General features: G+C 52.0%; 6 protein-coding genes across 6 annotated transcripts; 1 reads left to right on the forward strand and 5 right to left on the reverse strand.

Annotated features, from left to right (window-relative positions):
* Positions 1–119: 119 nt before the first annotated feature.
* Positions 120–3,364, reverse strand: An03g00160 (uncharacterized protein; the record flags this gene model as incomplete). The annotated part of the gene is made up of 6 exons (XM_059746842.1): positions 120–364; positions 423–961; positions 1,065–1,664; positions 1,730–2,582; positions 3,098–3,144; positions 3,231–3,364. 6 exons carry the CDS (start codon positions 3,362–3,364, stop codon positions 120–122), a joined length of 2,418 nt encoding a protein of 805 aa, XP_059600154.1.
* A 575-nt stretch (positions 3,365–3,939) lies between these two features.
* An03g00170 (uncharacterized protein) lies at positions 3,940–5,362 on the reverse strand (the record flags this gene model as incomplete). Its single annotated transcript, XM_001389887.3, has 3 exons — positions 3,940–4,847; positions 4,909–5,001; positions 5,053–5,362. The coding sequence occupies 3 exons, from the start codon at positions 5,360–5,362 to the stop codon at positions 3,940–3,942; spliced, it is 1,311 nt and encodes a 436-aa protein (XP_001389924.3).
* A 425-nt stretch (positions 5,363–5,787) lies between these two features.
* Positions 5,788–7,396, reverse strand: An03g00180 (uncharacterized protein; the record flags this gene model as incomplete). The annotated part of the gene is made up of 3 exons (XM_059746843.1): positions 5,788–5,895; positions 6,063–6,184; positions 6,262–7,396. The coding sequence occupies 3 exons, from the start codon at positions 7,394–7,396 to the stop codon at positions 5,788–5,790; spliced, it is 1,365 nt and encodes a 454-aa protein (XP_059600155.1).
* A 1,308-nt stretch (positions 7,397–8,704) lies between these two features.
* Positions 8,705–10,072, reverse strand: pelB (pectin lyase pelB-Aspergillus niger; the record flags this gene model as incomplete). Its single annotated transcript, XM_001389889.1, has 5 exons — positions 8,705–9,040; positions 9,098–9,428; positions 9,485–9,610; positions 9,667–9,810; positions 9,870–10,072. 5 exons carry the CDS (start codon positions 10,070–10,072, stop codon positions 8,705–8,707), a joined length of 1,140 nt encoding a protein of 379 aa, XP_001389926.1.
* A 1,600-nt stretch (positions 10,073–11,672) lies between these two features.
* An03g00200 (uncharacterized protein) lies at positions 11,673–12,324 on the forward strand (the record flags this gene model as incomplete). Its single annotated transcript, XM_001389890.3, has 2 exons — positions 11,673–11,991; positions 12,089–12,324. 2 exons carry the CDS (start codon positions 11,673–11,675, stop codon positions 12,322–12,324), a joined length of 555 nt encoding a protein of 184 aa, XP_001389927.3.
* A 55-nt stretch (positions 12,325–12,379) lies between these two features.
* On the reverse strand, positions 12,380–12,994 carry An03g00210 (uncharacterized protein; the record flags this gene model as incomplete). Its single annotated transcript, XM_001389891.3, has 2 exons — positions 12,380–12,803; positions 12,870–12,994. The coding sequence occupies 2 exons, from the start codon at positions 12,992–12,994 to the stop codon at positions 12,380–12,382; spliced, it is 549 nt and encodes a 182-aa protein (XP_001389928.3).
* Between the last annotated feature and the right edge of the window lie 281 nt (positions 12,995–13,275).

Below are 13,275 nucleotides of genomic sequence, written 5' to 3' on the forward strand. Positions count from 1 at the left end.
CACTTGGAACGCCTCCTAGCGCCTGATCTCGTACATTTGCCCGTTTTTACATTATCCGACCGGTGGAGGTGGTTATAGCTCTTCGGCCACACCTACATCCATTCCTGCAGGAATGCTTCCTATTCTTCAAGGACCTCTTTCACATGCTTTGGCAGATAGTAATTTCTCGCCAGTCCAGGCCAAAGAGAGCCATCTAATCTGACTAAACCGAGATTCATGGCCGGACACCCTGTGCTCTGATTCCGCAAGGTTTGACGCCAAAGGTCCACAAGGCTTTTAGCACGCAGAGCGTGGTCTTTAGTGGGCGCTTGTACAAGCAGTAGCAGTAGGAAACTGGAGACGGTTGCAAATCCGACACGGGACCCTAGCTCAGTCAGTATATCTCCAGCCGAATGTGTGACTCATCCATTGATAGAACATACATCTGTACCAGAAACTCGACAAATCACTGGTAGTCATACGCATCACCAGACGGATCACTTTCGCCGCACAGTTGTCGGCTGCTCTCAGCACTGCATTTCCCATGCCATTTTCATCGGACATGTCAATGGCCATGGACGGCTCAATCTCGTCGGCGTCAAACAACTGAGCCAGTAGATCGTTGAATTGGTTCGTGAATTCCGTTGTCTCGAAGCTCTCCTCGAGCAACGGAGGCGGAGCAGCAGAGCGAACCATTGGCCGCAGGAGAGCGCGGAATACAAAGACCTCTAGAAGGATGCAGGCGAAACGGAGGCAGTTGGACTGGCAGTATATGCTGTCCATAGTGGTAGGCAAATGATCGGGCTGACGTACCGATACTGGGGAGTGCGCGTACCACTCCTTGAGCTTCTGCAGAAGAGGACGCGCGATTTCCAGCGTTGCATGAAAATCTGGCGATAAACGCTGCGACGCCTTTAGCGTGCTATGGGGCCAGGGGTGGTCAGTATCGCGTAAATTAACATTACATTCGTAGTTGGGAGACCTACAAGAGGGAGCGTTGTAGTTCATCAGCGATGCGCGACAACTGGATGAATTGCTGGAATGGTTGAGCACTGAGAAGAATGTGAGAAGAGTGTGAGGCGGACGGGGGTTGCTGTAGGGCCAGGCGCAGACTTTCGGACATGACGAAATCATCATCGTTGAGATCTGCGGCATCCCAGTCGTCACTTCCTATATAGGATGGACGCCCGATAAGCAAGCAACGCCATTTGTCTTCGGCGTAGATGGCCCACCAGAGCCGACGGCGAATCCTCTTTTCCCATAACGGAAGTCCCATTAGCCGGCAATCCAACTGAAGCCCAAGTGACATGGCCACACCGACAAGCATGCCCACCAAGGACCAGGTAAAGGCACTATCCGCCACAGCACTTTCAGTAACGCTGACTGGTCGGTGAAGGTAGAGAATTCCTGCCTGGAGGGTCGATAGACGGGCAGTATGGATGTCCCGCAGCACAAGGTCAAGAACCATGCGCCAGACTAGATCAGTTGGGGGAGGAGCGTACGCATCAAGCAAGCAAAGGTAGTCATCAAATTTGGCGAAAGGCTGTGCTGACGCGTAGATTGCAGCCAAAAGACACAGGGACGTCTTTTGAAGGATAGTCTGATCGGGCACTGTGCCTGCCGCTGCAAGCCCAAAATGCGACCGCGAAATGATCGGCAGCGTCGGAAAAATAAACCTCATGAAGCTGGAGAGAAAACCATCTCATGTCAACTACTGAACGGATAAACCGTGGTAACAATGTCAACTTACAGCACTATCAATCTCTGGCCACATTCAGGGGGCACAAGATGATTTAATTGCTCATGTGTAGTGAGGGGTTCTGGCGGCAGCAGCTGAGCCTTGGAGGGCACATAGAGCTGATCCGATGAGACCAGAAAATGGCAGGGAATCTTCTCGTCAAACGGAACGCCCCCTGCGTTTCGGAAGTGCACTTGGTGGAAGGAGAGGAAGCCTCTGTCGTTGAACTTGCAGTGTCTGAGGAGCCACGGATCAGATTCGGCTGACGTGCCATTGACCTGGTAGGATACACCCCCCAAACCATCGAGTGTCTGGATGGTTTGATGCGTGTGTCTTTCCTTGAAGGCAGAGGGAGTGTGCGGGCGAGTACCGCCTGGATCTGCTGAGAATCGTACCGAGTCTAGCTCGAAGAAAGGAATCTCAACCGCTTGATGTGGAACTGGGGGATCTTGGTCCACCACAAGTTCCTCGGTCGGTTGCAAATCGCCGGTTGCCACCGGTCGGGTTTCTGGTGAAAGCGGCTTCGGCGGCACGGTGCCCTGACGAGAACGAGGTCGAGGGCGAGGGCGAGGGCGAGGACGAACACGAGCAAAGGAACAAGAGTGACCCGCAGCTGTACAGCGCTGACAATTGCCGTTGTGATCAGCTTCACAGCGTAGCTTTCTCCGGCGGCATTCGTCACATGGTGGATGTCGTTTTGATCTATAGGGACGAATGGTAGGAGGCGGCGTACGAGGGTGGAGATGATGGGGGGTTATTGGGTTTGGAGAATTTGACGCCATGCGACAATCAGTCGGTCGGTGATTTGCGAATTCGAGATGATGTTTCGGAGTACTAGTCAGACCAGCAACATCAATAACCGCCGCTAGAGATCACAGGATATTTAACTAATCCGCCGAAGTCAATTCGACAGCGGCCAAGAACGAGTTGGCCGAGGACTTCGCCGAATTCCTCGTCTGATTCGTTAACCGCCAAATGGCACCGCCGAATTGCTTGGCTCAAGCATCGCCGGAAGGCGCACTAACGTTACTACTAGTTAGTAAGGACTTTTGCTACGACAGCTTCACTCCCGTTTTGGCTGTTCTTTCGAATATACTGATCTGATAATTTTCAATTGACTAGGACAATAATATGTAGATTTCCGCTAGAAACCTCACAATTTCGTTGCTTCAATATCCCCCCGCCGTCGATCGGCGACAGAAAAAAGCTCAGGCGCGTCGGTCACCACATCAAGAGTCTCGCAAGAGATTCAAGTTGACCATCACCAGCGGTATCCATTTCCCCTACAACAGGATCCAAAGCATTGATCCCCTTTTGCGGATTAGCTCGTGAATAGTAATGATAAGGGATTTCGGATATGTGTGGCAGTGGGTCAGGTACCATTGTAGAACACAGGGTAGGATGGTGTGGAAGTCTCGCAACTCTCACTATATGTTGGAAGCATCGCTGTTTCATCTCTAAAGATTGGAGATGAGCAAAATGGCTTGTAATCTTGAAGACTTCGGACACTCACCTGACTGTCGCCGTGTCGGGGGATGGTGTACTCTGCCGTGCGTCTCTCTTGTTTGGTTCATCCACCTTGTCCACAGGTGGGGAACGACAACATAGTCGGGCTTTGAGGCTAATCACTTTCTGTTTCAAATCCATGGTGAGGAGCAGAAACATGAGGCATTTCCCAGCGAAATTCACAGGCAGCATAAGTGACCAGAGACACTATATATGTGCCAGGTATAAGGTCGAGGGATGAGTCTTAATACTACCTGCCTTTAGACATCAAGCACTTTGACTTTCGGCCTTGCCTGCTTGTGCAATGGTAAGACACCTCGTCGGGACAAGCCATCCGGCCCATTCATCAGCCGACAGCCATCCACTCATGCAGTGGGGATGACTACATCCGCATTTCGCCGATCTGGTTGCCTAGAAGAGCAACCTTTGGCCTCAATGTTGACTTCGCCGAGAATTTCCCTGTTAGACTGCTCCTAAATCCAACACTTTATGCCATCATTCCTCCTCACTATGGCAATGCCAAAGAAAGATACGAAAAAAAAGAAAGAAAAGAAAAGGACAAAAAAAAAAAAATAAAGGCAATGTTATTCGCTTCTATGTCTATTCTGATGCATACTGTTGGTAGACACAGACGCACCACTACCCGACGAGATATACTAGTATCTCGTTTGGTCTACTTGGTAGTCAATTTCTGTCTTACTTTTCTATAGCAGCCTTTAGAACTTGCCCATCAATTTCCAGCCCGCACCAATGCCCCTGGCAACAGCAAAGGCGACCGCGGAGGCCGCATACAACACGCCTCCGAAGACAATCAGGCCCCAATAGTCCCCCTGGTTCTGCTGCTGGATAGCACCTGCAATCGGGATGCCCGTCAATGTACCAACACTGGCTATGGTAAATGTCGTCCCGCTTCTCTTTCCCAGATCCTCCGTTCTACACACCTGCGAGATGCACACGGGGGTGAGACTGATGGCGGCACCGCTCCAAAAGCCAAACAGTACCGCATAGCAAATGACTGCAGGCATATTCGCCCCTGAAGCGAGCCATAACGCGAGTGTGAGCGCTGCACAGATGACAGATGTCACTACCATCACGTTGAATCTTCCGAGCCGATCTGCTACTAAGCCCGGTAGGAGCCGTCCTGGAACAGCACCCAAGTTGAGGAAGATACTCAGCGCGTACGCGAGAGTGTTATCCAAGCCAACGTGAATCCCGTAAGATGAAATGTAGGTGATGGGGATGAAGACGGCGAATTCCACCAGGAAGACCGCTATCGTGGTTGCGGCATATTTCTTCTCCCGCAGAGCATGGAAGTCGACCGATGCGCCAACATTCTTGTCTTTGGGAAGCCGTGTTTTCAGCGTCAAACATGAGATCAATAAAAGAACAGCACTGATGAGCGCGATAATACGAATGGCCCAGGGAAAGCCAATTCGAGGTGCTGCAAAAAGAATAATAACGGGAAAGATAACTCCTCCTAAACCCCCGGCAGTGCAGGCGATGCCGGTCGCATATCCGCGTCGCACGTCGAACCAGTGTCCAATACAAGAAATTGCTGGAATGAAGAGGGTACATGCAGATAGGCCCCCAAGAACACTAAAGGAGAGGAATATCTGGTAGAATTCTAATAGCAGTAAGTCAGCATCATCTGTACCACTGTTGTAAGGATGACATAGGCTCCCTACCTCGGCTGAAACTAAAGCCAATCAGTGCTATAACCATGCCGATCGACCCTGGGATAATAACATAATTGGGTCCATGAGTATCCAATATTGGTCCTGGGATTTCTCAGCGCGAATAGGTCTCAACATGATTGGGGGGTCACTGACCGGTTTGCGCTCCCGCGGCGTACAAGAAGAAGCTGTATGCGCCAAAGATCCAGCCAATGCTGGACTCGGAATAGTCTTGAAGCTGGTGCTTACTCGTCCATGCATGGAGAATGCCGAGGCAGTTAAGCAATCCCATGGAAGGGATCATCGCACACCATGCTCCAAGCACCACCAACCAGGCCTCGAGTCCGCCCTCGGGATATCCGTGCGGCAAATCTGAAAGTTCATCGGTCATCGGGGGGGAGGCGGACTCAGCTATCTTGGTCTCCATGACCATAAGGGGGGATACTATGATGCTTTTGCAAGCCATCATTGTCGGGGCAGACTAATGTGGCATGTACAAGGCTGAAAATATTGTCGGGGTGGAAGCTACTGACCCATCAAGAGATTCTGGACGACCACTGTGCCTTGACGAATGCTTTATGGACGGCCAGCCAGCGACCGTTCAACCAAGGGACTTATACCCCGTTCTAGATGGTCTAGATAGCGACAAGTTTGAGGATTGATTCTCTACTAGTAATGCTCGGCATCATCCTGTTGGGCCTTCGGCAAGTCTCGGTGTCCTTAGTAGGTGATTGGGTATTTCCCCGTTTGTGGGGCATCAGTACTTCGGCGAAAGGGCAGCTGACTGATAAGTAAAGAACAGAGATAGATGGAAGTCTCGTGGAGTATATATCAATTCAACTATCGGGACCGATCAATCATCGTAGCGTTCAAGCTGACCACAGCGCCACTTTAACCCCATTCTTCGGCATCAGCATCGCCGACAGGTCCTCCTGCCATGGCTGCGAATCCCGCCCCTCCATCCTCGGAAACAGCTGCACCAGACGAACAGTAACATAGCTGGCCACGGTGAGCGCCAACTGCCGGCCCACACATCCGCGTGGCCCGGCTCCAAAGGGCATGAATTCCTCCCCGGGCTGACGAGTCGCCCACCGATCAGGCCGGAATTCTTTGGCATCTGATCCAAAATAGTCTTCCCTATGATGAAGAGAGTACATGCAGCATACCATCTGCGATCCCTGGGGTACTAAAAGAGGAGACTGTCCATCAGGACCGCCACCGACCGGGAGGACTGTGTCCCGTCTGGCCACGCGGTCAACAAGCGGGATCGAGGGAATGAGTCGAAGAGCTTTTTACAAGACGACATTCAATTAGCCAGTGTGCTGACATATGAGTACCTTTCGAAGAACATTCTAGACTACTGACCTTCATTAACACAGTATCGCAGGTACTGCAAGCGCGGTAGCTCCTCGTAGGTTGGCCGCCGACCCTGAAGTGTGGAGTCGATCTCCGCCCGCAGCTTCTGCCACACCGTCGGGTGTCTCGCCAGCATGGAAAATAGATTACTGAGCAGGGAGGCTGTAGTGTCTGCGCCTGTCAACAGCAGGGTTATGACCTCATCACGGAGTCTCTGACGGTCAGTTGTCTGCTCAAGCCATTCATGTAAAGCAACATATCGGCCCGAGCTGGCGCCGGAGGACGCTGAAGCCAACGATGACTTCTTGCCATCCCGCTTGACCTTCTGCTGCAAGGCTTCCTCTACCAGCTGATCAGCGAAGGAGTGACATTTGCGATAGCTCTCCCTCGCTTGTCGATCTGGAAAGAAGCACCGCAAGACCCCGAAGTGATGTCGGCGTGCAACGGCCCTTCCGGCATAACGTATGGCCTCCCTGAATCCATCAACTTTGCTCGGTTTCCCATCCGACGCCGCCATCTGACGCAGACTGTGCATCGACTCGCCCAGCAGAAGCTCGCTCGCGGTGTCCAGTGTATATCTCGAGAAAAGCGGCTGCAAATTCACTGTGCCTCCATCACGCGGCAAGAGAGAAACTAGATCCTGCAGTGTCTGTTCTAGAGGCTCGAAATTGGCAAGCTGACTCCGGGCGAAGTTGCGCCGCATAACGCCTCGAGAATGAGCCCAATTATCACCATCTGAGACTAAGATTCCTGTACTGACCAAGGGACCGAAGGCTTGGTTACGACTCTCAACACTGTAATCGTCTGATTTGAAAGACAGGATTGTCCGAATATTCTCCGGCTCACAGGTCATGACCATCCGCCGGTTGAGGTGTCTTTGGACCATGGTGGTACGTCCACTGGAGCGGAAGTCAGAGTCTACTGTCTCAAGGACGCGATTCTCTCGGGTCGCTCGCCAAAGGATGGCAAGATTGTCGACGCCAAAGGGAAGGCTACGCCGCCCACCTTTTGGCGCAGACTGGCATCCATGAAGCAGACGGAAGCGTTCGCAAGAGCTTGCACGGAAAGCACGATAGATGGCCTGGAGGAGAAGTGGCCAAAGTAAAGCAATAATGGCTAAGGCGTGCAGGTCATGTAGTGCCATGATGGACGAGGTGGGGAGATGTTATGTGTGGATGTTGGAGACGAAATGGAATCGGTCCTTTGATAGAAGGGAAGCCGGGACTATCCACTTATATCGTATTGCTTCCTCTCCCAGATCTCCTTCGGGCTATGGATCGCATATAGTTGGCAACCGATGCACCCACTACATATATGCAATGCAAAAAATAACGTTCATCGGCATTGACATCAGAACACACTATAGTATTTCTACATAAATTATTGATACTCATGTTAATCTCCTCGCCACCCATGAAAGGCAACCCAGAAGCATAAATGAACAGATCTTGTCATGCATCATGGCAACTCTAATCCTGGGAATGCATCGCCATACTGGTGGGGCTCGGTGAGGTGGGAACACGTCCTAGCCCCCAGATCGCAGCTGACATGAAATGACAGGTCAAACCCTGAATAGGCATATACAGCATTGCCACAGGTTTTCATCCCCAGATTGGCAATTGACATAGATAATACTGTGGGCCTATTCATCTGCTGTTTTCCAATAATTGGCCCGCATTGGGCAATATCTGACGATGCGATATGCGAGTAGGCCCCTGCGCAGGACATGCCGTGACGGCCGCTTCACCGCCAATAGTCTGGCAGCATTTGGGACGATATTCCTAACCCCACACAATATTTCATGGCAGAATATAGCAACGTCCTTGATGAGGTAGGACATGGACGTACACAGTGGGCTGGCCGGGAGTAGGAAGCAATTGAGTAAGTGTATTCTTCTGCTTGCCCTCCGTGATCTCCAATCCCAAGCCTTTTCAGTATGGATACTCTGGTCATTGTCTCCCATAAAGAGGCTGGTGCAGATAAATTGATGTCTCATGCGAAGTCTCCTTCTATGCTGGGAGTAAATTCAATTGTGGCGTTACCCTAGGCGCCCTGAAAGATATGGACTCACACGCTCGATCACTTTACGTACGTACATTGATTGACTAGTTCGCCCGCGTTGGATCGAAGGCATCTGGCTCACCGTACCAAGAAACCTACCCGGCATTGATGCCACTGTGACTCAGGGCGTCGGTTGCTGTTATGGCGGTTTTGTAGTATATACTTTCATTTAGCTTTCCTTAATTCTCCAAATACAGTCGCAGTCAGTAACATGGAGCGGGCTATGTTGCGTGCGCGTCATGGTCTGCTTAAGAGTGTTTCACCATTCTGGAGTGATAATCATTCGTCTATGATCCTGGACTATTGAACTATAGATGTCGAAGCAGGTGCCCTCTATCTCCATCTGAACTTTGGCCGGCCTCCTTCACAGAATTGTTCTGCTTTAAAAACCTTATTTGCCCTGGCCAGCGTTCTTCATGGTCCACTGGGCAATGTTACCCGGGGGGTGAGCCGCAGCAATGGTCTTGCCAGCGAACTTGCTGATGATGCTGGTGTCCGATCCGGACATCGAGCCGGAGTTGCCGAAGGCGTTGAGCTGGCAGGAACGACCGAAGACGGAGGCGCACTGCTGGTTGGTGTTGGCATCGGGGGAGCTGAAGAGCTGGCCGCTGATGGGCGTCTCCACCACAGTGTTAACGTCCTGGAAGACGTTACCCTCGGCCAGGACGTAGCCACCAGTGCCGATCTCGAAGGCGTGGCCGTCAAAGTTGTGGAAGAGGTTGTTCACCTGTAGTTAGAGTAGTCAGTAATGTGCAGATTGTATAGGAGGCTCGAGGCGACATACGGCGTGCAGCAGAGTGTTACCCTGAACCTTGGGCATGCGGCCACTGAGGTTGTAGAAATAGTTGCCCTTGAGGGTTACCATGTCGTTGCTGCCGTCCAGGTACACGCCCCAGTAGTGGTGGCCGTTGCAGGTGGCAGAGTAGTCGGAGCGACCATCGATGAGGGAATAGGAGATGGTGACGCGGTTGTCGGCGCTGGTGCCCAGGACGATGTGCTGGCGACCAATGCGAGCAGTTGTCACATGGTCGATCCAGACCAGATCAGAGTCATCGACAGTAATGGCATCACCACCCCAGACATACTTGGGGTTGATGTCGGTGACGGCAATGTTCCTGGCCGTTATTAGCAAGGGTGGATTCATATCCCTCAACCGAGGGGCTGCACTCACTGGATGATGACGTTCTTGGCACCGCTGACCACACGGAGACCCTTGCCCTTGATGACACCCTTGGTGCCCTGACCAACAATACTCTTGTTGGAGTTGACCGTGATGGGGAGGATACCCGCCTTGTCACTACACGGCTCTCAGCATGAAAAGACTTGGCCATCAATTGAACGAGGGCAACATACTAAGTCACGGATACCTTGGGGGCGCTGGCCTGGTAGTTGTCACACCAGCTGTGCAGGTTGATCGCCACCTGGCATTGGGAAGCAGTTCCCCAGGGGGCACATCCGGTGGTAGTCTCGGTACCCTCGGTGCCGGTAAAGTCGAAGCTGAAATATCAACATATTAGTCAAATTTCTGCCCCTGAATCTCGGTTTGATGGACCTACGTTCTGTCCAGGATGATCACCCGAGGTTCGTTATCACCGAGGTAAGAGACCAGCTCATCAGTAGTCGTGGGATAGACGGGGGAAGCGCTGCCACCACCAGTGACACCGTGGGCGAAACCCTCGGCGGCGCCAACAACGCCGGCGGCACTGACAGCGCTGGCCAAGGATGCTGCGGCAGCAGCGAAAAGCAGCTTGTAGTGCATGTTGGACTCTCAAAGTACCGAAGATTTAAAGGAAAACAAAAAGAAAATCCCAAAAGAATGAACGTTTAGTAAGAATGATCAAAGAACGACTGCCTGGAAAGAGTGACAGGCTTGTAGAAGCAAAGAGGGTGATGTCTTCTTCTAGAGCCACAGGAGAGGGGAACATTTCCAAGTTTATATAGAGAAGCCGGATTACATGATGGTGGAGCTGGCAGTCAGACAGTGGCCGTTTGATTTCTCGACCATGTTCTGGAATGACACGAGAGGACCGGGGACAGGACCTGAAATGGATGAGAACCCAATCAATGTGGCTTGGCAGGCAGGTCTTGGTTCTTCTACCGGAGATTAACCTGTCAGTGGGTGTGGTGGCTTATATTTTAGAGTGTTACTACTGCTGCCCAGACATCACCGGACTCGCGGACCCAACATCTTCATTTTATCTTCTTGGGTTTTACGAGTCATGAGGACTATGATAAACCTTGCTGATCAAGCCAGGAACAAAACGCCTAGCCTATCTGCCTAGACGCCGTTGGGGGGAACAGCCGGAAATCTCTTCCCATGCAGACCTTGAGTTCAGGGCGGACCCGGGAACTCCGGTGAAGAACGAGGTCGAGTCGCTTGGCAGAACATAGGAATGGTGAGAGCCGGATGGTGGCCCACTTCAGGATGTCTTAGAAGCAATCCGGCTGGCTTCCGAAGGGGTGGAGGTCAGGGTCCCATGAACGGCCCTGACCTATTTCAAGGCTTGGTAGAGGGAGAAAAGTGGTACTCTCAGTCTGACAGTGAGACATTGCAAGAACCGCTCAAGAGTCCAGTGGAAATTATGGAAATTAGTGGTTGCCAAGAAGCCCCGATTGGGCGGGGGGGAAACACCCCGAAAAGGATTAGCTGGGAAATCACGTGGCAGTGAGGGGGTCACGTTGGGGTTTGCATTGTTTGTTTGATCTTCTTTGCTCTCACATGATATGCTTATGCGGCCTCAGGCATCACCTCTCCCATCCCTTTCGCCTCTTTTTCCCGTGAGTGCCATTGACCCAATAGTCTCTCCCCCAATGCGTTCCTTGGTCAGACTCACACATAACCAAAGGGGATGATGTATCCTTGTTATCCGCAACTACTAACTACTGGACTCGAGATGATGTATAAATACCTCCATTCCAGACTCCGCCATTCTTAGGAGACGCCAACTCGACAGTGCGTACATTCATGTACTGGACATGAATTGAGTGATCGAGATCTAGCTTAGTAGTTCAACCACTAACTGTTGTAACTTGTAGCATCTCTAGTAGTGCTCCTATGAATTAGCGTCGTTTTGAAGTCCAACCTCATGCCCTGACTCATCCATCATCGAATAGTAAACTAGTACCTCGCGCTGACCCCCACGCCAGCAAGGACGTTGTCTTCTTCAATACTAGTAGTCGTAGTAAATATATAATCCCCCAGGGTCACGGTTTGTAGACTCGGGTCATCATCATCATCATCATCAACTTCTTTCACAATCCCTACCTCGAATCAAGCAAACAAGCAACTTAATAGTACTAGTAGTACTATCGTCCCCATGTTCCAAGTCCTCCCCGTTACAGAGGCTGACCTCCCCACTATGGTCGACTTATGGTACGACGCCTTTGGCGATCCCATCAACCGGCGGCTGTATCCCGATACCCCCGGGGCGCGCTCCTGGCTAGAGGACTACCACCGCGCCAGTCTTCAATCCCCTGATCAACATTTTCTTAAAATAGTCACGGATACCGCACCAACATCTCCCCTGGTAGCGTTTGTGAAATGGGACTTCAACACTACCACCCCAGGTCACCACTTTCCACCCCGCCATGTCGATTTCGACCAGGCCTTCTGTGACACTTTTTTTGGGGGCTTGGACCAGGCGCGACGGACCATCATGGACGCGCGTCCGCACTACTGTATGTTCCTGTTCCTATAGTCCTCAATTCTTATATCTTTTTTTTCCTACCATTGCAGTACCTCCGCGATGGACCCGCTAATGGTGACCCGTTACAGATCTGGACGCCTTGATCACCCACCCGGATTATCGCCGGCAGGGAGCGGCATCAATGCTCATCCAGTGGGGATGTGACCGTGCCGATCAGGACGGGATCCCCATATGGGTTGATTCCAGTCAGGAGGGGGCCCAGATCTACCAGCGCTTCGGGTTTCGTGATGTCAGTGTGTTGGGAGTGACTCCGACCGGGGCTATGTCCATGCGGCGGGATCCCGTTCATGGCGAGGCCGTGTAATAGCAGAGCTTGGGACTATTGATGTATCTACCAAAGTAGCCGTGTTACTGCCTTCTTACAACGCCACCGAGCCCTTGAGCGGCTGCATCTCGATATACTCTGTTCGTAGACTCCACTCGCGGGTCTCATGGATCACCAATCCCCCGCTTGCCTCCTCCAGATTTTCCTCACACTCCCTTGTTCCCGCTGGCGGAATCATGATAATCTCGTCATCTGCCGGATATGGACGCGATTGGGCCTTGGATGGAGGGCCCTCGCTAGTTTCCGACCGCAGATAGGAGCCATCTTTCTGGCCGCCCTGACCCCAGCCCGTGTTGAAGGCGATCACAAACGGCTTGAGGCAGGGCACCGTCGCCGCCATGAGACTGCTGTGCAGGAGGACTTCGGTGGTCACCACTACATTCGACATGCCCAACAGTAGATTGTTCAATCCAACCCGATTGAGGTAACGTTGGCGCAGAATGATAAGGGCGACAATCCTTGTCAACAGTCAGCTAATGAAGTCGAGCCATATATGCAGCAGCAAGCAATGGCTAACTACGTACAGGATTCGAGTGCCAAAGGCCCCAATGACGCCGACCTTTTGAGTGCGGCGCATCTGGACTCCCCACACCAGTCGAATACTCAGGCCCACCAGAAGCGCCTCTGTGATCACGTCAAAGGCTGCCATGGCACGCCACCCCGTAATCTGGCTCTCTTAGCATGCATCCTGGTGTTTATCCGAAGGTCACAAAGGCAACTGACGAAAGTGCGGCATTGTGTGAGATCCCATGGCTTGGAAGGTTCACATTGTAACGCAACAGCAAGAATTGAGGCGAGCACCCAGAGGACGAGCACACCGAGGCCCACAGTGCAGAGTCGTATGTAGGCACCTTCTCGGCCCAGGCGCCGAAGAAGCAGGCAGACAGATAATTTGGAGGCCCCATGACTAGCGAGGAAGAGGAGATCGGC

Source organism: Aspergillus niger (genome assembly GCF_000002855.4).
Source record: "Aspergillus niger supercontig An03".
Classification (NCBI taxonomy): Eukaryota; Fungi; Ascomycota; class Eurotiomycetes; order Eurotiales; family Aspergillaceae; genus Aspergillus; species Aspergillus niger.